At 45.7% G+C, this 27,030-nt stretch overlaps 1 protein-coding gene across 1 annotated transcript in view; it reads left to right on the top strand.

Moving 5' to 3' along the window:
- The window catches only part of CCT5 (chaperonin containing TCP1 subunit 5), a 147,724-nt gene that overhangs the window by 83,972 nt on the left and 36,722 nt on the right, over positions 1–27,030 (top strand). Inside the window, exons 7-8 of the mRNA XM_040431690.1 lie at positions 11,333–11,452; positions 15,886–16,071. Of these exons, the coding sequence (XP_040287624.1) occupies positions 11,333–11,452; positions 15,886–16,071 (306 nt within the window). The remainder of the gene's footprint in view (positions 1–11,332; positions 11,453–15,885; positions 16,072–27,030) is intronic.

Genomic DNA, 27,030 nt, shown 5'->3' with positions numbered 1-27,030 from the left:
CCTCTGGGAGGCGATTTAGATGAACTTGGAGGCGTTATTAGTTTTCAAATTTTTAGCCGGGCACGGCACTTCAGAGGGGCGTTCCTGGGCACCGTGGAGAAAGAAGAACGCCCCTCTGGGCTCCTTACAGCGTCATTTACATATCATTAGAATCGATTTTTTTGAAGAAATTACAAGACTGACAATCAAAAGAACAAGACCGATGGGGAAAAAAGGTACTCTGTTAAACATGGATTCATGAAAAAAAAAAATTGGTAAATTGCTAGTGACAGATTCCCTTTAAGGCTTCGTTCACATCGCCGTTCAGCCTTTCCGTTCTCCTGCTCCGTTTAGGAGCAGGAGAACGGAAAGGACAGAAAAGGCACATAACTGACGCCGAACTGAGTCAAACAGAGCCATTAGGACCCAATAGACTATAATGGGGTCCGTTATGTTTCCGCTCAGAAGATGATTTTTAAGCGGAGACAAAAGTTGTGCATGCAGGACTTTTGTCTCCGCTTCAAAATCATCTTCTGAGCGGAAACATAACGGACCCCATTATAGTCTATGGGGTCCTAAGGGCTCCGTTTGGCGTCAGTTATGTGCCCTTTCCGTTCTCCTGCTCCTAAACGAAGCAGGACAACGGAAAGACTGAACGGTGATGTGAACGAAGCCTAAGTCGAAATAAATTTGACCTTAAATATCTATACACCAGATTTAGTTACCACAAATAAACACACAAAACACAAATTAATAGACAAATACACAACCTTAAACAATGCCCAAATGAATCACTCGGACACAAGCAGGGATACAAAACGCACCTCCATTTTTTAAAACGTCTAATGCAAATAGACCTATATGACAGAAGTGGACTACCAATAGAATGAGCAAACCCTCCCCAAACTAAAATTTATAGTAGAATGAACTTTATACCCAAACAAACCTAGCTGTTTCCATCAAAATATACATGATACACAATATATCCATTGTTTTTTTTATTTTATTATTAATTATTATTATTATAAAGAGCCTATTGCTTTCTTCACCAATACTATCACTAATGTGAGTGATGCCCAAGGACCGATTCAATATGGAAATCCGGTCCACTTTTTAGCCAACCCCAATCAGCAACATGGCCACACTCCCAAAGTGGATATAAAGACGCATACACCAGGGATAATGCTATGCCACTGATGAAGAAGCAGCCAACTTCGAAACGCGTCTGGCTTACTGCATTATCCCTAAGAGAAACCGCATTATACCATACGAATTTGAGGGTGAGCTTTATCGACCAACAGCACGCTAAAAAGATTTAAATTCCGGTCACATGGGACGCCACGTGACCAGTCGGCAGACACGTGACTCACTACCCGGAAGCAAGCCGCAGTCTACAGGACTTACTCCAGGCCGGGACAGAGTACGCCACCCCAGCACACTGACCCACAGGGGGAGAAAGACGCCGGGGACACAGTAAATTATCTGATACTACGAGACCAGGTGAAATACCTGTTTTACACACTTAAAGGCTCCCCCAAACCACTAAAGATCCGAACAAGTGCAGTGGATTACATGGGATATACCTTGTGTAAACACCCAAAAAGTGGAACCCACCCAGCCTCCTACAGTTGGTAACTGTACACGGGAGCTCTACTGGGGTACTATATACGAATGAACTACACCTACAGGACTATATATACCCTTTCAATTTGGACAATTTTTATTTTTATTTTTTCCTATTCTCAATTTTTTTTTCACTTTTTTAACCTACTTTAAGGGTAATTTCACACTAGAGTTTTTTCTTTTCCGGCATAGAGTTCCGTCAAAAGGGCTCAATGCCGGAAAAAAATCTGATCGGTTTTATCCCCATGCATTCTGAATGGAGAGTAATCCGTTTAGGATGTCTTCAGTTCAGTCATTTTGACTGATCAGGCAAAAGAGAAAACCGCAGCATGCTACGGTTTTATCTCCGGCGAAAAAAAATGAAGTCTTGCCTAAATGCTGGATCTTTTTTTTTTTTTTTTTTCCCATAGGGATGTATTTTCCATAGGCATTCAAAATACCGGACTATATGTCCTATTAACTAAATATATTTTATCATATATGGTCTCAGTGCACACTATATTTAAACACTGTATTTATATAACATCAACATCCACTTATAGAAACACCTCTCCGTAGCTTCAGGTGATAGTGCCTGTACCATTCCAAATACTTTCACAATTGCGGCAGAGTGGTCCGGCAAGCAGTTCCGTCAACGTATGCCAACCGATGGCATTTGTATGACTGATCAGTCTTAAAAATGCCTGATCAGTCAGAAAGATGCATTGCAGCATGCTACGGTTTTATCTCCAGCCAAAAAAAAAAGACTTGCCTGAATGCCGGATTCTGCATTTTTTCCCATAGGAATGTATTAGTGCCGGATCAGGCATTCAAAATGCTGGATAACACTGGAAAGACGGATCCGGCATTTCAATGCATTTTTCTGACTGATCAGGATTCTGATCAGTCTTACAAATGCCATCAGTTGGCATATGTAACATCCTGAAGTATGTCACTAAACTTCTTTTCCCCTGCCTCCTAATGTTAGGTATATGCATAATGTCATCTGGTATAAGTTAGCATCATTTCCCCTACAATGTGCATTTTCCAGGCCTGTTGCATTGTATTTATGCTGTAATATCTATGTACACCAGCAGGTTGCAGCAGTATGTAGCAGAACCAAGCTAGTTAATAGCTCTAGACTGGAATAGACCATTCCAGGCTAGCTTCTCCCTATCTGAGGAGGAGTGGACTGTTCCCACATCCTACTTCAGGAGGAGGATAGAAAGTTCTAGAGAGTGTACCAGCCACCCCCTGTTGGGGTAGGCGGTGTGAATAGGAGCTCCCAGAAACAGGGACCCCAACCAGGGATCCAAGCCTCTGCTGAGGCCCAAGATCAACTTTCCCAGCCTGAGTCCCCTTCAGCTGGATGACCAAGGAAGCAGCCAACTTCAGAACTATCAGATCTCCAGGAAGAAACCACCATACCCTGCGAGCAGTCCTGTAAGTAAAGATTCCAAATACAAGGAGAAGATAAGTACCTCCATAGCTAGTCAGGCCCATATCAAGCAGACCATAGAGCAGAAGACAGATACCTGCCAGATTCTTAAAGGCGTATGTATTAGATGCAGAATATATATATAAATCCTGCCACATATTGGCAACACCTGCTGGGATCAAAGACTAAAGCTGTAACATTGTATGGATCAAGAGCTGCATATATAATAACATCGAGTAAAGACAAGTTGGACCCTATTTTCTGTGTGGAATCCCATCATTCCTCCATTACTCCTATTTACAGCACTCAATTTTGTTGCATATGGGCCACGATACAGGAGTCCAGCCGTACTACAGGTAGGAGACACCGTTGACACAAAACAGAGACAATATCCTCCTCTGGCATTCCTAACCTAGTACATGAGCTATACCATCTTAAAGGGCTCTTCTACAGTACCTGCGCAAGCTGCAACTGGCGTCACGAACTTATTTACATCTAAATCTGACCCACTGCATAGCAGCCCCAACTGACCCAATGTCCTGCTCATTGCATCAAGTGGCGTCACGAACAGGATCGGATTGTATTGTGTGTCCATCCCTAGCAACAGAACTGCATCTAATTGTGCGCAAAAACGGACTTAAAATCACATGTTTCACAGTATTGCAAGCGCTACCGCTTGTGCCAAGATCGCTAGAAAAGTGACTTGCTTACTTGTGTTGCTGTGCCAAGAGAGCGCTGCACGTGCGCTGCTGCATGCAAGGAGTTAATTCGATATTGTGGAGATTCGCTATATTCGTTTCAAGATGGCGTTGCATCTTCATGCCAAAGAACAAACAAGCCAAGAAACGCCCTCTCAGGAACGCGAAAATGCTGTCTACGCCCCCCAGAAGCGGGAAAATATAGCGACACCCCTTAAAGAAAGGCGCGAAGATGTCGACTACGCCCCTTCAGGAGCTGGAAAAATAGAGAACGCCCTCCATGGACTTGTCACTGATCTGGCCAGAGGTGATAAAAGCTCCACCCTCTGCGGCCCTCCTTTAGTATTAGCGATCAGTGTGTGCAGAGGAGCAGCAAGAATGGCGGACCGGCGTCCAAAGTGGAACCAGATGGCCATCGATGGAGAGGATGTCTATCCTGAGCAGCCGCTGGAGATCCGAGTCTCCCAACTTATGCAGAGATGCGGCCCAACAACTTTGGATGCCAGACCGGAGGCAGTGGATACCTCCGCGCACAAGAGCCCTGCAGCATCTACCCCATCTAACATGCCGGAGATACCAGAAAGGATGGCTGATGAAGTCCCGATTCCAGCTATCGGTGTTCCGGATCTGGTGATCAAGTTCGAGGAGGCTGCGGATCCCTCCGCCTCGTACGGTGCACCAGCGGAAGGCGACGTACCTACCCGGATGGAGGTGGATGAAGTACCTGCTCCCGCAGAGGATGCCGTTGACGTCACCGCACCAACTGAGAAGAAGCCTGCGATCCAGATGGCGCTTGAATCCGGAGAGGACCAGCAGAGGACACCGGAACCGGACGCGACAGCCACGTCCAGAGACCCCATCACCGGTCATCAACCTGAGGCCTACCAAGCCACAGCCACCTACTGGTGCGGTGGAGGCGGCTGGAGATTCCACTCCACCGCCCAGCTACAGCCAGCTCAGTAGCCTCAACCCAGAAGTACCCCACGAGATAACCGCTTTTGCCCAGACGGCTTGGGAATACAAGTCGGCTGTAGAGGAGTGGGTCAAGCAAGTTATTGACAGCCCTTAGTCCGGGGACCCCGTCCTGACCCGGAACCGTCCTATGGTTTTCTGTGGAGCGCGGTGTGGGATTCCTCTAGGACAACCACTCTGGCACTGAGGTATTTGTAGGCCGCAGTTCGGTAAAACGCCACTACTTGCCCCAGGAGAGGCATAACTTGTACATTGGGGATCAAGTCGAATACACCCCCATGCGGTCAATGCAAGGACTGTTTGCTGCGGGAGTCACCCTACTCCAGAAACCGCTCTCCCCTGCCATTACCCCAGAGACCTGGCAGGAGGATCCAGGCTCTGCAGCTAGGACCAGATGCCTGCAGGAAACCCTAGACGGTCGGCTGGTTTTAAAAAAAAAAAAAAAAGCGCAACCAGCCCCTGCACCTCTCATTCCTGACCTATCACCGTCACCAACCCTGAGGGTAGGACAGATCAATAATAGCGTCCTGACCTTTAATCCCAAGGTCCAGCCATGCTTCATGCCCCCCTACATGCTGCCCTGTAAGCAGCCTCAACAAGCTGTTCCAGCTCTCCCTGCACCAATGCAGCCAGAAGTTCTGCCCCTTCCTGCACCAGCTGTGGATCCCGGTCTGCAGCAAGCAACAGCTACGTTCTCCAGGTTGGCTGTACAGCCAATACCTACTGTAATCGGTAGAGGGCGCTGGCGCACCACCACCCTCAGCTACCAGCAGAGGCAGGAATTACCTCTGATGCACTTCAGTAGCTCCAGTAGTGATGAAGTGCTGGATACCTATCTGTAAGGTGTCCCCTATAAAGAAAATAATTAATCAGTGACTTTTGGGAGCCACGCCATGGACTGATTACCTGACGGGTGAGGACCTGTTGGCATTGTTTGTGTGATTTTAACCATTTTGTTACAGGTTGCCATTGTTTGTCCTCATCCAGATGGTCATGTCAGTAAGGACTCTCCCCATCAGCACTTAACCCCTTACGTCCAAGTTGAAAGTTTTATTCCCTTTCCCAGGTTACTTGATAGCCTGTTGCTGCTATTTTATGACATTTTAACCCTTTGGAAAAAAATTTACTTTTGCCCGGTGGATTGCAAAGGACTTTTTATCAGTTTCCAGAGGATTCTACAAACTACAAGCACTTCCAGGAATAAGGACTCAAGTTATTGTTGAGCCTATCCTTGCACTTATAAAATTTGCACTACTTTTATAAAATGTTTGCAACATAAAAGCTTGCACTCAATCCTCATGCTAATTAATATTTTGCACCATTGTACCTGTTTACTGTTATGTAACGTTTAAGTAACATGCCCATTGTGTGTAGTATCCATCCTGATGCCACAATGTGAAATTATGCACTGTTTAACATGATTGCACTTAACCAAAATGTTGCAACTTACTTAGTGTGCCCTTTTCACAGCTCTTGTTCTCTTCCCCCTTATACGGACTGTCATCAGAGGGACGTTGTACACCAATGGCCTACACCCGGTGATATATACCCATAGGTACCCAGGGTAGGACCAAATGGTAAGTCCTGACAGGTCTAATTATACAGGTACCCCTGCTGCTTCAGGAATCGTTAGAAGCCCTAGGCTGCTCCTTCCCGCTTGTTAAATGTTCCGGATTGTTCCCATCCGGAGGTGTGTCATTTCCAGGAGCGCATGGGATTAAAGACCCTCCTCCTGTGACATTGCCAGAAGACCTGGAGACGATAAATACCTCCCCTTCTGAGCTTTTGCCTAAGGTATGGTACCTCCAAGCCTTAGAGCCTTATATTTTGCTTCCTCATAGACATCATAGTGATCGTGCTATAAGCCAAATTTCTTCAGGCTATGATGCAGGGAAGGGAATACAGGATAAAGCCACCCTTCTATTTGCGGGCTTTGCATTACACAATGGTGGGATTATGGAGTAAAGACACCCCCATGCTTTCTTTGATATTGGTGGACAATATACGAAGTCAGTCAGTAATGTTTGCTTTGTGCAGTTATAGGTTACCTGGTTATACCAAGATAAGGAAACTGTGTTGGACACCTTATGCTAGCGGGCAGGAACCTTGAGGAAACCGTTAAATGTTATGTCTTTGTACGTCATTTTATGTGTAATTCATGCAGCACTTTGTATTAATTGGGTACCCAGAGCTTCTTCCTCTTATTATAGCATACGCCGAGGACGGCTTCACTTAAAGTAACGGGGTATGTAACATCCTGAAGTATGTCAGTAAACTTCTGTTCCCCTACCTCATAATGTTAGGTTTATTTATAATGTCATCTGGTATAAGTTTGCATCATTTCCTCTACAATGTGCATTTTCCAGGCCTGTTGCATTGTATTTATGCTGAAATATATCTGTGTACACCAGCAGTATGTAGCAGAACCAAGCTAGTTTATAGCTCTAGACTGGAATAGACCATTCCACGCTAGCTTCCCCCTATCTGAGGAGGAGTGGACTGTTCCCACATCCTACTTCAGGAGGAGGATAGAAAGTTCTAGAGTGTACCAGCCACCCCCTGTTGGGGTAGGCTGTGTGAATAGGAGCTCCCAGAAACGGGGACCCCAACCAGGGATCCAAGCCTCTGCTGAGGCCCAAGATCAACTTTCCCAGCCTGAGTCCTTTACCTCAGCTGGATGACCAAGGAAGCAGCCAACTTCAGAACTATCAGATCTCCAGGAAGAAACCACCATACCCTGCGAGCAGTCCTGTAAGTAAAGATTCAAAATACAAGGAGAAGATAAGTACCTCCATAGCTAGTCAGGCCCATATCAAGCAGACCATAGACAGAGCAGAAGACGGGTACCTGCCAGATTCTTAAAGGCGTATGTATTAGATGCAGAATATATATATAATTCCTGCCACATATTGCCAACACCTGCTGGGATCAAAGACTAAAGCTGTAACATTGTATGGATCAAGAGCTGCATATATAATAACATCGAGTAAAGACAAGTTGGACCCTATTTTCTGTGTGGAATCCCATCATTCATCCATTACTCCTATTTACAGCACTCAATTTTGTTGCATGTGAGCCAGGATACAGGAGTCCAGCCGTACTACAGGTAGGAGACACCGTTGACACAAAACAGAGACAATATCCCCCTCTGGCATTCCTAACCTAGTACATGAGCTATACCATCTTAATGGGCCCTTCTACAGTACCTGCGCAAGCTGCAACTGGCATCACAAACTTATTTACATCTAAATCTGACCCACTGCATAGCAGCCCCAACTGACCCAATGTCCTGCTCATTGCACATACGTTTTGCCGGATCCGGCAGGCAGTTCCGGTGACGGAACTGCTTGCCGGATCAGTCTGCCACAAGTGTGAAAGTAGCCTTTAAATTTACTTGAGAAACTAAAAACAAATGGAATAAAATGTTGGGAAAACAGTGAGAAAGCTTTAGGCTTCTTTTAAACAAACTCTGCTAGCAGTTTTGACCATGCAATACTGTTGACAGCAATAATTGGGGACTGGAGATCTGAGCTGTCGTTAGGACTAGTGTGACCATGAAGTTTTATTTTGCTATATTCTGCCCTCTTGGAATGCCTAGGATGAGGTTTTACTGACGTTTCTGTGCATTCTGCTGCTACATCTGTAATTTAGAGCAGAGGGGAGGCCCGCCGTGGGCACTTGAGGGATCAGAATTTTGCAGAATAAAAATTCATATTCACAATTACCTGATGAGATCAGCTGCACAAAATGTTTGTACTGTTATCTCCAATATCTAGATCAGCATTTTAGCATGGTCAAAAGTGCTGACTAAGGGTCCATTCACACGTCCGTATGTGTTTTGCATTTTGCGGACCGCACATCGCCGGCACTCTCATAGAAATTGTGGACAAGAATAGGACATGTTCTATTTTTTTTGGAAGAAAGGAAGTGGGGATCCGCAAATGCGGACAGCACATTCCGGCCCCATTGAAAATGAATGGGTCTGCACCTGTTCCGCAAAATTGCAGAACGGATGCGGACCCATTTTGTGGACGTGTGAATAGACCCTAAGGGTACTTTCACACTTGCGGCAGAGGACTGCCTACTGGATCCGTCTCTCCATTGTCATCCAGAAAAACGGATCCAGTTATTTTTTTCACAGATTTAAAGGTCCGCGCATGCACGGACCGGCGGAACGGATCCGTCAATGCGGCAATTTTAATGCCTGATCCATCAATGCGGTAATTTTAATGCTGAATCCGGCACTGATACATTTCAATGGAAGTTAATGCCGGATCCGCATGCTGCGGTATTTTCTCCAGCCAAAAAACGTAAGAGGGACTGAACTGATGCATACTGAACGGAATGCCCTCCATTCAGAATTCACTCCGTTTTTTTTCCGGTTTTGAGCCCCTGTGATGGAACTCAATACCGGAAAAGAAAAATGCTAGGGTGCCTTCCCACGCGGCAGATTTTGTGGCAGAAAATTCTACGACTGAAAATCCGTTTCATTCATTTAAATTGAGCAGCAAGCACATGGGTTTCTGCAAGCTCCATACATACTGCATATTGCAGTATTGCGCTGAACGGGTCTTTAGAAATGGTGCCTGCATAGCTGCAGGGTGCCTGCTGTTTCATACAGCAAACACCCATGGCTCATGTGCGCGATCGGCGATAATGCCAGCCGTGGACATTTAACACTTAAGATGCCGTGGTCTGTCCTGAGCACGGCGGCAGTCTGAGGAGCCAGCCAGAGCTTGTATGCAGCAGCCCCTGTCATGACGGGGAATAACAGGAGGCTGCTGCATAGTGTTTCCTATGGAGCCGTTGTCCACAGGAAACTAGTAGGTTTCTCATAGATTCCAATGCTAATAAAGCCCCCTTTTTCCCAAAATAAAACAAAAAAATATATACACATCATGGGTATCGCCACTCAAAATGGCTAAATCGCTGTTTTTTGGTCGCTTCATTTCCCACAAAAAATTTATTAAATGATCAAAAAGTCCTTCACACGCCAGAATGCTATCAATAAAAAGTACAGATCGCCATGCAAAAAATGAACGCTCACATAGCTCCGTACACATAAATGCACCAAAAGTTATAGGGGCCATAATAAGGTGACAAAAAAAAGAAACAGATTTTTATTTTATTTATTTTTTTTCCAAGGTTTTTATTTTCTCAGTATCAAAATGCAAGAAAAACTATACATGTATACAGGTTTTGCCAAATTCGCACTGACCTGTAGAATGAATATAGTTGGTCAGTTTTAGCAAACATTGTATGTTAAAAAAACAAAACCTGTAAAACTGGCAGAATTGCTTTTATTTATTTTTTCCCAATTCCACCTCATTTAAAGTTTTCTGCCACATAATCTGCTGCGTGTGCAGCACCTTAAGGCCCCTTTCAGGCAAGTGTCACGCTCCGGACTCGCAGTGTGAGTATGCAACAGCTCCCGTCCTGAACTCCCAGCACTGCCGGGGTCGCTTAGTATTATATTGATTTATGATACTATGTAACACTTAGAATTCTGGAATGTATTGGATAACAGTGACATAATGCTGCCAGTGTTATTCAATGCATTCCAGAACTGTAAGGGTTACATAGCATCATAAATCAATATAATGCTATGCGACCCCGGCAGTACTGGAAGTTCAGGACGGGTGCCTTCCCTGACATGGGGCTCCCGGAGCGGCATACATCGTACGCACGGGAGCGCACAGCATCATAGGTTACTACTATGATGCTGTGCACATCAGGCTGCCCGCAGGACTATTGTCCTGCACTCATATGATATTATGATTGCGGGACAATAGGCCCGTGGGGGCCCGATTTGCACAGTATCATGGTAACCTATGATGCTGTGCACTTCCGTGCGCATGATTTATGCCACTTCGGGACATATTGCTTGCTCACGGACCGTATGTCTTGGGTCTCGAAGGGCATATGGTCGTGTGCATGAGCCCATATGCTGCAAGTCCGATTCGTGGGACTCACTTGTGTGAAAGGAACCTTAGGGCTTCCTTTTAAAGAGAAGGTGCTGCCAGTAAATTATTAATCCTTCCAGGCTTATTTTCATTTTTTTCATTTTTTTTTAATTTTCTCCCCACCTTTCAAGAGCTATGTCGGTGCTGCTCAGCAAGCTCTTAGGCCATGTGATGCCATGTTCACCAGTCACAGCTCAGTCCCATTCAAGTGACTAGGGCTAAGCTGCAATATCTAGCACAGCCACTATCCACTGGACTGCTCTGTGCTTGTTAGACTGTAAAGACGCTTCACCACTGTGGCCTGGTAAGTGGGTGCCTGGAGTCTGACCCCCTCGTTTTTAAATATTCTTCATTGGTATAAAAATCTCAGGCAAACAAATTTAATTTTCCGTGCAGTCAGTCATATGAAGGTTAATTTTTGTGGTTTGTATTGTTTTTTTTTTTGTTGTTTTGTTTTGTTTACAGCATTCACTGTGCGCTAAAAATGAAATGAGAGAGCCTTCTTCTGTGGGACCGAACAATTATGGCAATACCAAATTTATATAGCTTGTTATGTTTTACTACTTTTTCTTTGCATGACCATAATCTGTTTAATTTTTTTTTTTACTGTACTTTTGTCTCATGCAACAGAATTGCAAGTTCTGGATTTTTAGGCCATTTGTCTTATTTTTGGTTTGCAGATTAAAGATACTGGTGCCAACCTTGCAATTTGTCAATGGGGCTTTGATGATGAAGCAAATCATCTCTTGCTTCAAAATGAGCTGCCTGCTGTCCGTTGGGTCGGAGGGCCAGAAATAGAGGTGAGGTATCGAATAGCTGTATAACGTAAGAGTAATTTATCCACAAATGCCTTTTTTTTTGCTTTTGCACTGGGTATACGGGTCTCACAGTTTTCAGCTGTATATCCACAAGAACACTTGTCTGTCACTGTTACATTTGGGCAGAGAAAACAGAAGAAACTTTTTTTTTTTTTTGCTCCTTTAAATAGCACCACAGTCCCTCGGATGGAGATATATATTCTGTAGATCCACTGGTTGGAACGTAACAATCCGTAGATTGAAGTCTCCAAAGTATTTCTGTGTGTGTGTATGTGTGTGTGTATATATATATATATATATATATATATATATATATATATATATATATATATATATATATAATATACACAAACTTATAGCAATCACATTTAGAAATTCATTTAGAGATCAATGTCATAGTGTAGATTAAAAGAGAAAACAAATTTAACTCACTTCACCCAGGGTCGCCTATAAGATCTCATGGAATGACAGCAGTCCAATCGTACTTCTTGCCAATCGTCTTTATTGAACCACAGGGTAGGGGTGACTGTATCTGCTCAACGCGTTTGGGGGTATAGGAGAGACCCCTTCATCAGGAGCATATGCTCCACGCGGTCCCATGCGGATGACGTAGTGCGATCGGGACATGCGCTTAGGTAACCTCCGGACGCGCTGAACGCGATTGTATACGTGGGCCATATCACTCTTCCAGGTAGTAATTAATTTGTCTCCTCCTCCCACATATGTTCACAATTATAGGCTATGCACTAATTATGTATGGATGTGATACAGTTGTGTCCAATTATGTATTTTTTTAGATATTGAATGTAATTTATAAAATTATGTACTTGATTCACTTTGAGCACTTGTAACTTTATCTTCTATGTTGATCATGGATTCTTTTTTATATATTTGGATTTATTTTTACACATGTTTTTTCTAATTATTAATTATGTCGATGTATTGATTGTCTTGATTGACACACCTTTTAGATGTATGTTGTTCACTTTTTACCAATGCTTGAGAAAGGCTCATGTATGAGCCGAAACGTCGCTTTTTGCCATCCTATGGGTGAATAAAAACACACTTTCATTGAAGATTCATCTGGAGTGCAGTCCGATTTTTATTCTATATCAGTGGGTAAGCACCTTTTGCCATACTTGGACCTTGCACCCGCCGTTTTCCATTTACCTTGTTTTGGGTGGTGTTGCCTGTTTTTTTTTTTTCAAATAAATATATATATATATATAATATATATATATATATATATATATATACATATACACACACACTGCTCAAAAAAATAAAGGGAACACAAAAATAACACATCCTAGATCTGAGTTAATTAAATATTCTTCTGAAATACTTTGTTCTTTACATAGTTGAATGTGCTGACAACAAAATCGCCCAAAAATAAAAAAATGGAAATCAAATTTTTCAACAAGTCAAAATGAGGCTCAGTAGTGTGTGTGGCCTCCACGTGCCTGTATGACCTCCCTACAACGCCTGTGCATGCTCCTGATGAGGTGGTGGACGGTCTCCTGAGGGATCTCCTCCCAGACCTGGACTAAAGCATCTGCCAACTCCTGGACAGTGTGTGGTGCAACGTGACGTTGGTGGATAGAGCGAGACATGATGTCCCAGATGTGCTCAATTGGATTCAGGTCTGGGGAACGGGTGGGCCAGTCCATAGCATCAATGCCTTCGTCTTGCAGGAACTGCTGACACACTCCAGCCACATGAGGTCTAGCATTGTCTTGCATTAGGAGGAACCCAGGGCCAACCGCACCGGCATATGGTCTCACAAGGGGTCTGAGGATCTCATATCGGTACCTAATGGCAGTCAGGCTACTTCTGGCGAGCACATGGAGGGCTGTTCTGCCCTCCAAAGAAATGCCACCCCACACCATTACTGACCCAATGCAAACTGGTCATGCTGGAGGATGTTGCAGGCAGCAGAACGTTCTCCACGGCGTCTCCAGACTCCGTCACGTTCTCACATGTGCTCAGTGTGAACCTGCTTTCATCTGTGAAGAGCACAGGGCGCCAGTGGCGAATTTGCCAATCTTGGTGTTCTCTGGCAAATGCCAAACGTCCTGCACGGTGTTGGGCTGTAAGCACAACCCCCACCTGTGGACGTCGGGCCCTCATATCACCCTCATGGAGTCTGTTTCTGACCGTTTGAGCAGACACATGCACATTTGTGGCCTGCTGGAGGTCATTTTGCAGGGCTCTGGCAGTGCTCCTCCTGTTCCTCCTTGCACAAAGGCGGAGGTAGTGGTCCTGCTGCTGGGTTGTTGCCCTCCTACGGCCTCCTCCACATCTCCTGATGTACTGGCCTGTCTCCTCGTAGCGCCTCCATGCTCTGGACACTACGCTGACAGACACAACAAACCTTCTTGCCACAGCTCGCATTGATGTGCCATCCTGGATAAGCTGCACTACCTGAGCCACTTGTGTGGGTTGTAGACTCCATCTCATGCTACCACTAGAGTGAAAGCACCGCCAGCATTCAAAAGTGACCAAAACATCAGCCAGGAAGCATAGGAACTGAGAAGTGGACTGTGGTCACCACCTGCAGAACCACTCCTTTATTGGGGGTGTCTTGCTAATTGCCTATAATTTCCACCTGTTGTCTATCCCATTTGCACAACAGCATGTGAAATTGATTGTCACTCAGTGTTGCTTCCTAAGTGGACAGTTTGATTTCACAGAAGTGTGATTGACTTGGAGTTACATTGTGTTGTTTAAGTGTTCCCTTTATTTTTTTTTTAACAGTGTCTATGTATGTGTGTATGTATATGTGTGTGTATATATATATATATATATATATATATCTATCTAAAAAAATTTATTAGCAGAAAAAAACACCGGCAGCACCACCCAAAACGAGGTAAACGGAAAAAGGTGGGTGCAAGGTCCAAGTATGGCAAAAGGTGCTTACCCACTGATATAGAATAAAAATCGGACTGCACTCCAGATGAATCTTCAATGAAAGTGTGTTTTTATTCACCCATAGGATGGCAAAAAGCGAAGTTTCGGCTCATACATGAGCCTTTCTCAAGCATTGGTAAAAAGTGAACAACATACATCTAAAGGTGTGTCAATCAAGACAATCAATACATAGACCTAATTAATAATTAGAAAAAACATGTGTAAAAATATATCCAAAAAAGAATCCATGATCAACATAGAAGATAAAGTTACAAGTGCTCAAAGTGAATCAAGTACATAATTTTATAAATTACATTCAATATCTAAAAAAATACATAATTGGACACAACTATCACATCCATACATAATTAGTGCCTAGCCTATAATTGTGAACATGTGGGAGGAGGAGACAAATTAGTTACTACCTGGAAGAGTGATATGGCCCACGTATACAATCGCGCTGTTCAGCGCGTCCGGAGGTTACCTAAGCGCATGTCCCGATCGCACTACGTCATCCGCATGGGACCGCGTGGCGCATATGCTCCTGATGAAGGGGTCTCTCCTATACCCCGAAACGCGTTGAACAGATACCTTCACCCCTACCCTGTGGTTCAATAAAGACGATTGGCAAGAAGTACGATTGGACTGCTGTCATTCCGTGAGATCTTATAGGCTACCGTGGCGCCATTTAAAGGGGCAAAAAAAAAATTCTTCTGTTTTCTCTGCCTTGACTTCACCCATTAAGGAACCTCCTTGATGGTCGCTTCCCTCTGGCAGCCTAATATCCCTCTCATACAAAATTAAACTCAATCAATTACCCCCATTACTACTTTCACAGGTCTTCCCTTTGGCGCCCTGCTAGGTACTCTCGAATTTCTTCCCTTGAAGAATAGAGATTAATCCCCCTTCCTTTTTTATTTCCTCTACCACACACTTACATTTGGTCAGCCCAGCATCCTATTTATTGATCTAGCAGTAAGTAGACTTTGCTATGCTTCTATCTGCAGGATCCATTCATAGTCTGTCAGGTTTAGTACAAAAAAATAGAGGTTTGTTTAGCGCTGTCAAATGATAAACATTACAGAATTCGAGAGAGACCCTTATAAGCCCCTGTGCACCATCTGGTGAAGTTTAATTTCTACAATGGATCCATCACTGTGTTGTGGTTTGTAACTAGTAACCACAAATCAGATGTTGAATGGGGATTTACTACCTTGATCAAAAGTTAAATAAAACTTCCTCTACTTTCTACTTATATAACCCACAAAAGTTTATTATTTGTACTGTAAGCTGCTCAGTTTTGCCAATCACCCTCCTGTGAATGGGAGATTTTAATCATGTTATGAACCTGACTCAAGTAGTTCTACTCCTTCACTATGTCACCTAGTTGATAGTGGGTAGGATCTCACACACTCTAATATACATGTTAATCAGTGGGTGGGAATTATTTTTCTAGAATTGATTTTTATCTTCAGTTTCCCAAAATATTGCTACTTTTACAGTTAATTGCGATTGCCACTGGAGGCCGCATTGTACCTCGCTTCTGTGAGCTCACTCCTGAGAAACTTGGTTCTGCTGGCATAGTTCGTGAAATTTCTTTTGGAACAACAAAGGATCGAATGCTTATTATAGAGCAATGTAAAAACTCAAGAGCTGTAACGATATTCATCAGAGGTGGGAATAAGATGGTAAGTAGCTATAGCAATAAGCATACATTTTACCGCTGCTAAAGGAAATGGACGTTCATAAAACTAGTTGCTTCAGTCAAGTTTTTATTGGAACTGTTTTTATTCATAAGGTTTCTCTAATTTAGTCTAATTTTTAATTCTGCATGAACAGTTTTCAGTCGAATTTGTTTTTACACTTCACAGTTAGGATGGTAAATTAGTCCTGTTACCCTAATGTCACAAATGTAGTATATAATTGGTACCATTCATTACAGAGCTTCTCAACATATTTCTGCTGAGTACTTACAGCTAGGACTTGATAACATTAGTTAAAGGAAACCTGTCACTTCAAACTTGGTGCTTTAGCTGAAAGCATCATGTTATAGAGCAGGAAGAGCTGAGCAGATTGGCCTATAGTTTTATGGGAAAAGACTCAGTAATTTATTCATTTAAATTCCTGCTCATTCTGGGCTTAGACGTCGAGGAGGCGGTCCTATCAGTGATTGAACAGATAGCTGTGAATCTCTGTTAGTACAGCCTCCTTGACTTCAAAACACAAAATGAGCAGAAATTCAAAAGAATAAATCACAAGTTAATCCTCCATGCACACGACCGTTGTGTGTTTTGCGGTCCGCAAAACACGGATGCCATCCGTGTGCTTTCCGCAATTTGCGCAACGGCGTGTACAGCCATTAATATAACTGCCTACTCTTGTCCGCAAAACGGACAAGAATAGGATAGGTATACTTTTATTTTATTTTTGGCGCACCATCTAACGGATGCGGACAGCACACAGAGTGCTGTCCGCATCTTTTGCGGCCCCATTGAAGTGAATGGGTCCGCATCCAAGCCGCAAATACTGCGGCTCGGATGCGGACCACAACAACGGTCGTGTGCATAAGGCCTTAATATTTTCCCATAAGCCTATATATCAATCTGCTCAGTACCCCCTGCTGTATAACATACTGCCTGTAGCTTACATTGCCTTTTCATGGTGATAGGTTCCCTTTAACCCCTCCCCGACCGCCCTACGTAAATTTATGTTTCTGGTCAGGCATTTAAAAATAGTTTTAAACAGCAGGCACCCTGGACTACTGGATGCAATCGACAATAAGATCACATACATTTAACCCCTCAAATTAAGTCAGGAGGAGCCGGAATGTAGTGTGTGGCAGCCTCTGTACTCAGGAGTGGTACAGCGCTGCCGCACATTAGTTCCTATGAAATTACTACCTATGGCAGGGCTCCATAGGAACATAGTGTAATTCTCATAAACTCCAGTACTAATGCATTGGTGTCTGAGAAAAGCAATCTAATGATTGCTTGCTATAGTTCCCCCAGGAACTAATAAAAAGTGTTCAATTATTTTTTTATTTACATCATGGGCATCGCTGCGTGTGAAAACGCCCGTACTATTAAAATATAAAAAAAATATTTATCCCATAAGGCTAATGGCGAAAAGGAAAAAAATAAATTCAATGGTTGATTCGCTGTTTTTTGTGTTGCTCTACAAAAATTAACCCACGGTCAGCTCTGTAAACATAAAAATAAAGAAGTTACGGTTGTCAGAATATGGCAATGCAAAAAAGTTTTTCCCCCAAAGTTTCAATTTTTTTATTTTATTTTGCATTAAAATGGAAGAAAAACTATACATATGTAATATCGTTGTAATTGTACTAACCCGGAAGAATAACATTAACAGATCAACTTTACCTCATAGGAAACTGAAAAAAAATCCATTGAACAAAAATGGTAATATATATAGAAAGGCCTCATTGAGCAGGCCGAAACGTCGCTTTAATAAATTTGGGGTCCTCACCCGTTTACGCTATACTGGAAGTGCTGCCTCTTCATTCATCTGATAGAGATTTTATATATATATATATATATATATATATATATATTTATTATCCAACCCATTAGTAAATAACACCACTAGAAAGTAAATCTTGCAAAAAACAAGCCCTCGTGCAGCTGAATTAATAAAAAAAAATAATTGAATTATTGTTTTGGGAAGAAAAAAAAGAAAATAATAAATTCTTGAAAGGGTCAAAGTCCACACCAAAATATAAAAAAAAGTACTCCTTTAAGCCTCATGCAAACTTCTGTGGAACACGGTCCGTGAGATACCGGACTGGCATTGCAGTAGCGCACGGCGTCATTGGTTGCTATGACGCCATACGCTTTGTGCCGCCACCGCAGTACAGTAATACACTCCTATGGATCTATAAGAGTATTACTGTATAGCAGCGGTGGCACGAAGCCTACGGCGTCATAGCAACCAATGACACCATGCGCTCCTGCAATGCCAGTCCGGTATCTCACCGACCGTGTTCAACGGACGTCTGCATGAGGCTTTATTCTGAAGCCCATACAACATGTAAAAATAAAGCACAAAGCGAGTCAGTTAAGTTTCTAAATGAGATGTGATATCAGTACAGCAAGAGAGGCCTATACCTTTTTTTATTTTTTATGATTGGTTCTGTCAAAATTGACTCCCTAGCTATGCTTCACCAACAATTTGGGGGCCCCTTACCAGTGAGGAGTGGCAGTTTGAAAAGCAGTGATCTATGACTGTTCAGATAAATACCAACAAAATAAACAATGTAGATGGAGAAAATCAGCCCTTTGCTGGCGCTGTCTTTGAAGAGTGGAATTTTATTATTCCAATGTGTTTAAAGGGTTTGACCACCTTCTGGTTACTGTTGACCAATGTGTTTGTAAGATGATTATATGGCACTTACTAATATAGTCTTTAACATTCGGCACCATTTCCTATATTTCATAAGATATGCCCCCTTGTTTACAATGTCTTTTGTGCTGTCTACACAGAGGTCCTGTCCGTAAAATGGCTGCTGGTGTAGGGTCATGTGATGTCTCCTCTAATCATATACAGTGCACCTGCTTGTTCTGTTGGTAGTTTAGAGCAGGTACAGTCTGTTTTCAATAGGAGCGACATCACGTGGAGGTGATTTGCCTAGTCACATGACCCTTCATCAGCAGCCATCTTATGGACAGGACCTCTGTGTGGGCAAAAGATTTGCCGAACAAGGTGGCATAACTTCTCACATCTAGAAAACAACACAGAATATCAACAGTCTATATTAGCAAGTGCCATATAGTCATCTTACATACACACTAGTCACAAGTAGCCAGAAAGTGGCCACCCCCTTTACGTAAAGATCTTTTATTGTTGCGACTCAAATTTGTTTCAGTGCTGAACCGATCCTCATCTCAAGTGAACAACTTGAGCCTCATTGACACGTCAGTGCTCAAATCCGTGAGAAGGTGGTCAGTGATGCATCTGTGAAGCTGTCCGTGATTGATCCATGTGTGGTCTGTGTCCGTTTTTTGCTGTCCCTGTGCCATCTGTGTTTTACTGACCCCGCAAAGCTGAAAAAGAATTTTCAAGACCGCTCTTCATAATGATCCGTGAAACACGGATGGCATCAGTGGCTTTTATGGACCAATAGTCTATATAATGGGCATGATGGATCCGTGAACACTCACTGTTCTAAAATACTGATGTCTGAATACACACATTAAAATGAATGGGAACGTGTGCTGTCTGTGGATTACACGTACAGCACATGTCCATGGAACACTGTGTGAATGAGGCTTTATACAGACCATACTATAGACCTGTGATGGCTAACTTCCGGCACTCCAGCTGTGTTAAAACTACGACTCCCAAGATGTACACTTGCTTGGTTGTTCTCAGAACTTCATAGAAATTAATGGAGCATGCTGGGAGTCATAGTTTCACCACAGCTGGAGTGCCGGACATTAGCCATCACTGTTTTAGACCTTAAAAGGCAGTTGGTGGTTAATAAACGGTAAAAACAAAGGTAAAGGTACTTTCACACTATCGTTTTTCTTTTCCAGTATTGAGTTCCGCCACAGGGGCTCAATACCGGGAAAAAACTGATCAGTTTTATCCTCATGCATTCTGAATGGAGAGCATGCAGTTCAGGATGCATCAGTTCAGTCCCTTTTAAGTTTTTTGGCCGGAGAGAATACCGCAGCATGCTGCAGTTTTCCCTCAGGCCAAAAATCCTGAACACTTGCCGGAATGCCGGATCCGGCATTCATTTCCATTGAAATGCTTTAATGCTGGATCCGGCCCCAAGTGTTCCCGGCAAAACGGATCCAATTTTGCATTCTGCCATGACAACCAGAAAGACGGATGCATTTGTGAGACTGATCCGGATCCGTCTCAAAAATGCATCAGTTTGCGTCTGGATTGCCTGCCGGAATCCTCTGCCGCAAGTGTGAAAGTACCCTAACATAAAGTTTACACAATGAGAGAGAATATAAAATACTGTATTTTCAGAATTAAGTTTTTACCAAAGTTGTAGCAGAGATGGTCTTGTACCACACTTTTAGGAACTTTATCAGTTGTTTTACATGGCATTAAAAAAAAGTCGCAAATTATAGTGCATGGCATATTTGCAGCATAATCTGCGAGATTTCATTTTTTGCCTCCAGTCTTAGAGGACCTTTCATTATGATAAAAAATCTAAATGAAGTATGCTGACTTGGAGAGCGGCGCCCAGGGATCTCCCTGCACTTTCTATTATCCCTGGGCGCCGCTCCATTCTCCCGGTATATGCTCTGGTATCTTCAGGTTTTTGGCACAACCGGGAGGAGCCTGCTCTTGTTCTCCCAGGCTGTAGCCAATCGCAGCGCTCAGCTCATAGCCTCAGACACCTCTGCAGGGGGTACCGTCCACATCATTAACCCCCCGCTACGCCGCGGTCGGCGCTGGGGGCTGTTTTTACATCTAGCAGGCAGTGGAGCACGCGCTTTTTTCGCGCCTCTGACGCGTCCTGGGGGCGGAGCCTAGAGCTTCGCTCCGGCTCCTTCCTCCGCCTGCGGAGAAGCTCCTCACGCCGGGGGGCTGCTCCCTGCTCCTTCTCTGGTGTTGTTCTTGGTGCCGTTGCCTGGGTGGTAGGATTTTTCAGCTTCTGCTGCAACTGGTATTTCTCTTTTTTGTGGTTGCCATCATGCCAAAACCTAAGTCTGTTAAGACCTCTTCTCAGACCCCCAATGGGGTCCTGTATGGAGTGTCTTTTACCACTTTCTGTTACTGGTACCTGTGTCTCCTGCCCTGCTCCTAGACAGGATCGCCTTTCTCCCCCTGTTCTTGCCCAGACCCTCCCCTGTCCCTGCAGAGTCTGCGGTTCCCGCTTGGGCATCCGCCATGTCCAGTGTGGCCACTGATTTGGCCTTATTCGCCAAGGCAGCCATGTCTTTTATGGAACGTGTGGCAGTTCCCAATCCTGTGGCGCCCACCACTCCGTCTCCCCGCAGTGGTTCCCGCAGAAGACGCCTGACTACCAAGAGGCAGCGTGAGCGGCAGCATCCCTCCTCGGATGACTCCGCTTCCCCCCCCCCCCTCGCCTTGAGGCGTGTTCGGACGACACTCTCTCTCCTCTCCCCCCCCCCAGGGAGCGCAGGTCTGAAGGAGAATTGTCCGGCTCGGACGAGGTAATGGAGCAGGACCCTCCGCCTAAGCTCTCCACCATGGCGGCTGACTTAGTAGCGGCTGTCCGTGACACCTTTAATCTCCAACGGGATTCTCCTCCTTCCACTAGGAGGGAGTTCGCCCTTTTTCCTCCCAAAAAACCGGAGGCTGCTGCCTTTCCGGTCCATGAGGAATTTTCCGCGGTCATATCCAGGGCCTGGGACCGTCCTAATCAAATGTTTTCTGCCACCAAACGCATGGATACTCTTTATCCTTTTCCGGCGGACAGTGTGGAGAAGTGGTCTTCTCCCCCTAAGGTGGATCCCCCGGTAGCTAGGTTAGCCAAAAACACGGCCCTCCCTGTCCTGGACGGCTCCTCTCTGCAGGACGCTGTGGACAGGCGCCTAGATTCTCTGTCCAAATCAATTTTTTTTACTGGCGCGCTCGTCCCTGCCAGATGTCTCAGGCTTCCAAATTCCTCTGCGAGGCTTCCATGGACATTGGTTCCCTCTTTGCCCGCATTTCGGCCCTCTCGGTCATTCAGCGCATGGAGGTCTGGTTGAAGGTATGGGACGCTGACGCTTCCTCCAAGCGTTCCCTTGCTAACCTCCCCTTTTGAGGGTTCCAGACTTTTTGGGGCTCAACTGGATAAGTTCATCTCTGCCGCTACAGGGGGCAAGAGCACTCCTCTTCCCCAGCCTAGGTCTAAGCGCCCCTTTCGGGCTAGGACTTCCGGTTCTCAGTACCAGTCTTTTCGCCGCTTCTCTTCTAACAGGACATCGCCTGCTTCCTCTGCAGGGGGGGTCACAGGACTACCGCAAGAAGCCCTCCAAGTCCCAGCCTTCCTGGCGCCCGAGAGCACAGTCGGCCCGCCCTGCTGCTCCCAAGCAGTCTTCCGCATGAAGGGGCGCCCCCACCCCTCGTGGTGGGGGGCCGCCTGCTCTCATCAGCGGGTTTGGAGGGCTCATGTTCAGGACTCATGGGCTCTAGAGATTGTAACATCTGGTTACAAGATAGAGTTCGCGCCCAGACCGCTGTAACGTTTTTTTTCCCTTCACGCGTTCCGGGGGATCCGGCCCGAGCCTCGGACCTCTTAATGGCAGTATCCTCCCTTCTGGACCGGGGGGTTATTACCCCAGTTCCCCCAGAGGAACAGGGCACAGGTTTCTATTCAAACCTGTTCGTGGTCCCAAAGAAGGAAGGGTCGGTGCGTCCGATCCTGGATCTAAAACTGCTCAACAAGTTTCTGCGGGTGCGGAGGTTTCGAACAGAATCCCTCCGCTCAGTTATTGTTTCTCTTCTTTCAGGGGAGTTCCTCGCGTCCGTGGACTTCAAGGACGCCTATCTGCATGTTCCGATCGCAGAATCTCACCAACGATTCCTGCGCTTCGCCATTGGTGGTCGACACTATCAGTTTGTCTCCCTTCCTTTCAGGTTAGCAACCGCCCCTCAGGTCTTTACCAAGATCCTGGCACCGCTCATGGCGCTTCTTCGGACCAGGGGCATTCCTTTGCTGCCCTATCTGGACGATATCCTGATAAAGGCCCCCTCGCTTCTGCAGGCCGAGGACAGAGTCCGGATCACTTTTCAGACTCTGGAACAGTTTGGCTGGCTGATCAATTTCCCAAAGTCCTCTCCTCCCGTCCCAGAAGCTCTCCTTCCTGGGTATGATTTTGGACACCTCGACCGCCAGAGTATTCCTGCCGGCCCCCAAGTCATCCCAGATCCAGGGGGCAGTGTCGCATCTGCTGCACTCCCCGTGCCTCTCTATACGGGAATGCATGCGGGTCCTGGGTCTTATGGTAGCCTCTTTCGAGGCCGTTCCATATGCTCAGTTTCACACCCGCTTGTTGCAACAGGAGATCCTTTCCCTCTGGGACAAGACCTCTCGGGGTCTGGACGATCGCATCTGCTTGTCTCAGCGGGTTCGGGCAGCTCTCCCTTGGTGGCTGTCCCCGATGAACCTGAGGTCGGGGAGATCCTTTCTCCCATTCTCCTGGACGATCGTCACCACTGATGCCAGTCTCCTGGTTTGGGGCGGCGTTCTCCAGTCTCGCACGGTTCAGGGGGTTTGGTCGGCGGCGGAATCTCGCTTCCGATCAATATTCTGGAGCTGAGGGCGATTTTCCACTCCCTCTCCCATTGGGCTCCTCTCCTTGCGGGCCTCCCGGTGAGGATTCAATTGGACAATGCCACGGCTGTGGCCTACATTAACCATCAGGGCGGGACCCTCAGCCGGATGGTGATGCAGGAGGTGACGAGAATTCTGACGTGGGCGGAGTCGCACGTTCCGGTGTTGTCAGCAGTTTACATTCCAGGAGTAGACAACTGGACAACGGCCTTTCTAAGCCGCAACAAGGTGGATCCAGGCGAGTGGTCTCTGCATCCAGATGTGTTCGAAGAAATCTGCCACAGGTGGGGCCGTCCGGATGTGGACTTGATGGCGTCCAGGCTCAACAACAAGCTCCCGGTGTTCCTGGCTCGTGCCCGGGATCCGAAGGCGTACGGGGTGGACGCGTTGGTGTCTCCATGGCAGGACTTCAGCCTTCTCTATTTTTCTTTCCTCCGCTTCCTCTACTGCCAAAGGTTCTACGCAAGATCGAGGCGGAAGGGATTCCGACCGTTCTCATCGCCCCCAGAGTGGCCTCCCCGCGCGTGGTTTCAGACGTGGATCGGATGCTGGCGGACGCCCCATGGCCTCTTCCCAACAGAAAGGACCTACTGTCTCAGGGCCCGCTCTTCCACCTGAATTTACGGTCTCTTCGTTTAACGGCGTGGTTGTTGAAACCGCCATCCTGAAGAAGAGGGGGTTCTCGGATTCCGTGATTAGAACCATGATCAGTGCGAGGAAGCCGGCTTCCTCCCGGATTTACTATCGTACCTGGAAGGCCTTCCTGACTTTTTGTGAGAACTCGGGGTTCCATCCCGATGGTGCTGTCGTTTCTTCAGTCCGGGCTTGAGATGGGACTGTCGCAGAGTTCCCTGAAAGGTCAGGTTTCGGCTCTGGCCGTCTTTTTTTCAGAAGTCCCTTGCTCTTATGGGTCCTGTGAAGACTTTTCTTCAGGGGGTGGCACATTGTATGTTCCCCCTTTGCCTCCTTGGGATCTCAATTTGGTCCTGCGCGCTCTGCAGACGGCCCCCTTTGAACCTTTTGAGAGAGGTCTCCCTGACTTTTCTCACCTGGAAAGTGGTCTTCCTTGTGGCCATAACTTCCATCAGACGGCTGTCGGAGCTCGCCGCTCTTTCCTGCCAGGAGCCTTTTCTGGTTTTTCACCAGGATAAGGTTGTGCTCCGTCCGGTTCCCTCCTTTTTGCCTAAGGTGGTCTCTCCTTTCCACCTTAACGAGGATCTTGTCCTGCCCTCCTTTTGCCCTTCTTCGGCAAACCCCAAGGAACGCGCTCTACATTCCCTGGATGTCGTCCGGGCCTTGAAAGTGTATCTCACGGCTACCGCTTCCGTCCGCCGTTCAGATTCCCTCTTTGTGATTCCCGAGGGACCTCGTAGGGGTCTGGCGGCCTCCAAGGTCACTGTAGCGCGATGGATCCGTTCGGCTATTTCCGCGGCTTATCGCGCTCATGGTAGGGTTCCCCCGGCTTGGATTATCGCTCACTCCACTAGGGCGGTGGGGGCTTCCTGGGCAAGGCGCAATTGTGCCTCTGCGTCTCAGCTGTGTAAGGCGGCCACCTGGTCGTCCTTTACATACCTTTACGAAGTTTTATCAGTTGCATTCTCTGGCTTCGGCTGATGCTGTCTTTGGCCGCAGGGTTTTACAGGCTGTGATTCCTGTTTGACCGTTGGATGTTCCTCCTGGTGGTGCTGATATTTTTCCCACCCCATGGACTGCTTTAGGACGTCCCATGGTCTGTGTCCCCCAATGGAAAAAAGTATGAGAAAAGGAGATTTTTTTTTTGTGAAACTCACCTGTAAAATCTTTTTCTCTACTTTTCCATTGGGGGATACAGCTCCCACCCATTCTGCCTGTTGCAGGAGGGGTTTTCAGTTCAGTTTCTGTTTGTGGTTGGACCTCATGGGCTTTTGTCCAATGGCTTCCATTATTTTTTTCTTGTCTCCTTCTCCTACTGCTTTTGCAACGCCTGAGTTTCTCCTGGTGGAGTCGGGGGGTATAGCCCGAGGAGGAGGAGCTCTTTTGTATTTGCATAGTGTCCCTCCTACTAATACCTCTAGGCTATACCCATGGTCATGGTCTGTGTCCCCCAATGGAAAAGTTGAGAAAAAGATTTTACAGGTGAGTTTCACAAAAAATCTTCTTTTTTATTTTATTTTCCTTTCCCTCCATTTGTCTAGTCCCAAAACTGGTGAGGAATACGCAAGAAGACAGGTTGACTGTTATCCTTGGGCCTCTTGCACACGAACGTGTGCACCCTGCAATGCACGAACACCCACCATGTGGCAGCGGATCATGGACCCATTCACTTTCATGGGTCCGCGATCCGGCCGTTCTGCAAAAAGATAGCACATGTTCTATTTTTTGCAGAACAGAAGTACGGGACGAAACCCCAAGGAAGCACTCCGTAGTGCTTCCATAGGGTTATATTCTGCGTCTCCGGATTTGTGGACCCATTGAAGTGAATAGGTCCGCATCTGTGATGCAGAATGCACAAGGAACGGTGCCTATGTGTTCGTGTGCAATAAGCCTAATTTGCCCCATTCTGGCTTGATATGTCAATAGATCAACCCTGTATTCTTCCAGACAGAACAGATCTCCTCTCTCAGGGCCTGGTGCTACACCCTCTTGTTCACATGTTTTGTCTGACAAAGTTTTCTCACCTTTGGAGTGTAACAGTACAGCAAAATGTGGTTGTTGGTGTAGATGCTGATGTTATTGTATTTTGCGGAAGCAAAAATGGGTACAGTTTAGTACTTATGAAATCACAGGATCAATAAACAAAAATAAAAACAAAATATCTTGATTTATTCAGTTTCAGTCTGAGTGGCACATGCAGAAAATCACACACACTTGCATGCCTTCGTCATGCTGTCAATAAGGTTGTTAATGATTGTGTGGGGAATGTTCTGCCATGCTGAATGCACTTGGGCATGCAAATCATCACAATTCGCTGTTGACAGCTCCCTTTGCTATTGCCAATCAGTGATGTCCCAGATGTGCTCAATGGGAGAGAAGTCTGGGGATACTGCAGGCCATGGTGTAGCACATTTAGGACATTTAAGCAACGTGGGATCGGATGTACCCTGTTGAAAAGCTCTCCTTGGAACGCTCTGGAGAAATGACCGTATCACTGGTTCCATGTCCAAATCAATGTAACACTGAGCTGTTAGTGTGCCAGAAATGAAGACTAGAGGGATCCAGCTACTTTACATTATGCCACCCCACAATCCCGGGAGTAGGACTAGTGTGACATTCCCTTGTGAAGGCCTCTTTATGGTGTTGACCTCATGGACTCCACACCAGTCTCTGGCTATCATTGCGCCCACAACAAAAGTGGAACTTATCGCAGAAGAGGATGGACCACTTTCTCGTACATTCCATTGGG

This window comes from Bufo bufo, chromosome 5 (genome assembly GCF_905171765.1).
Source record: "Bufo bufo chromosome 5, aBufBuf1.1, whole genome shotgun sequence".
NCBI lineage: Eukaryota > Metazoa > Chordata > Amphibia > Anura > Bufonidae > Bufo > Bufo bufo.
This window is presented reverse-complemented; position numbering and strand designations above follow the sequence as displayed.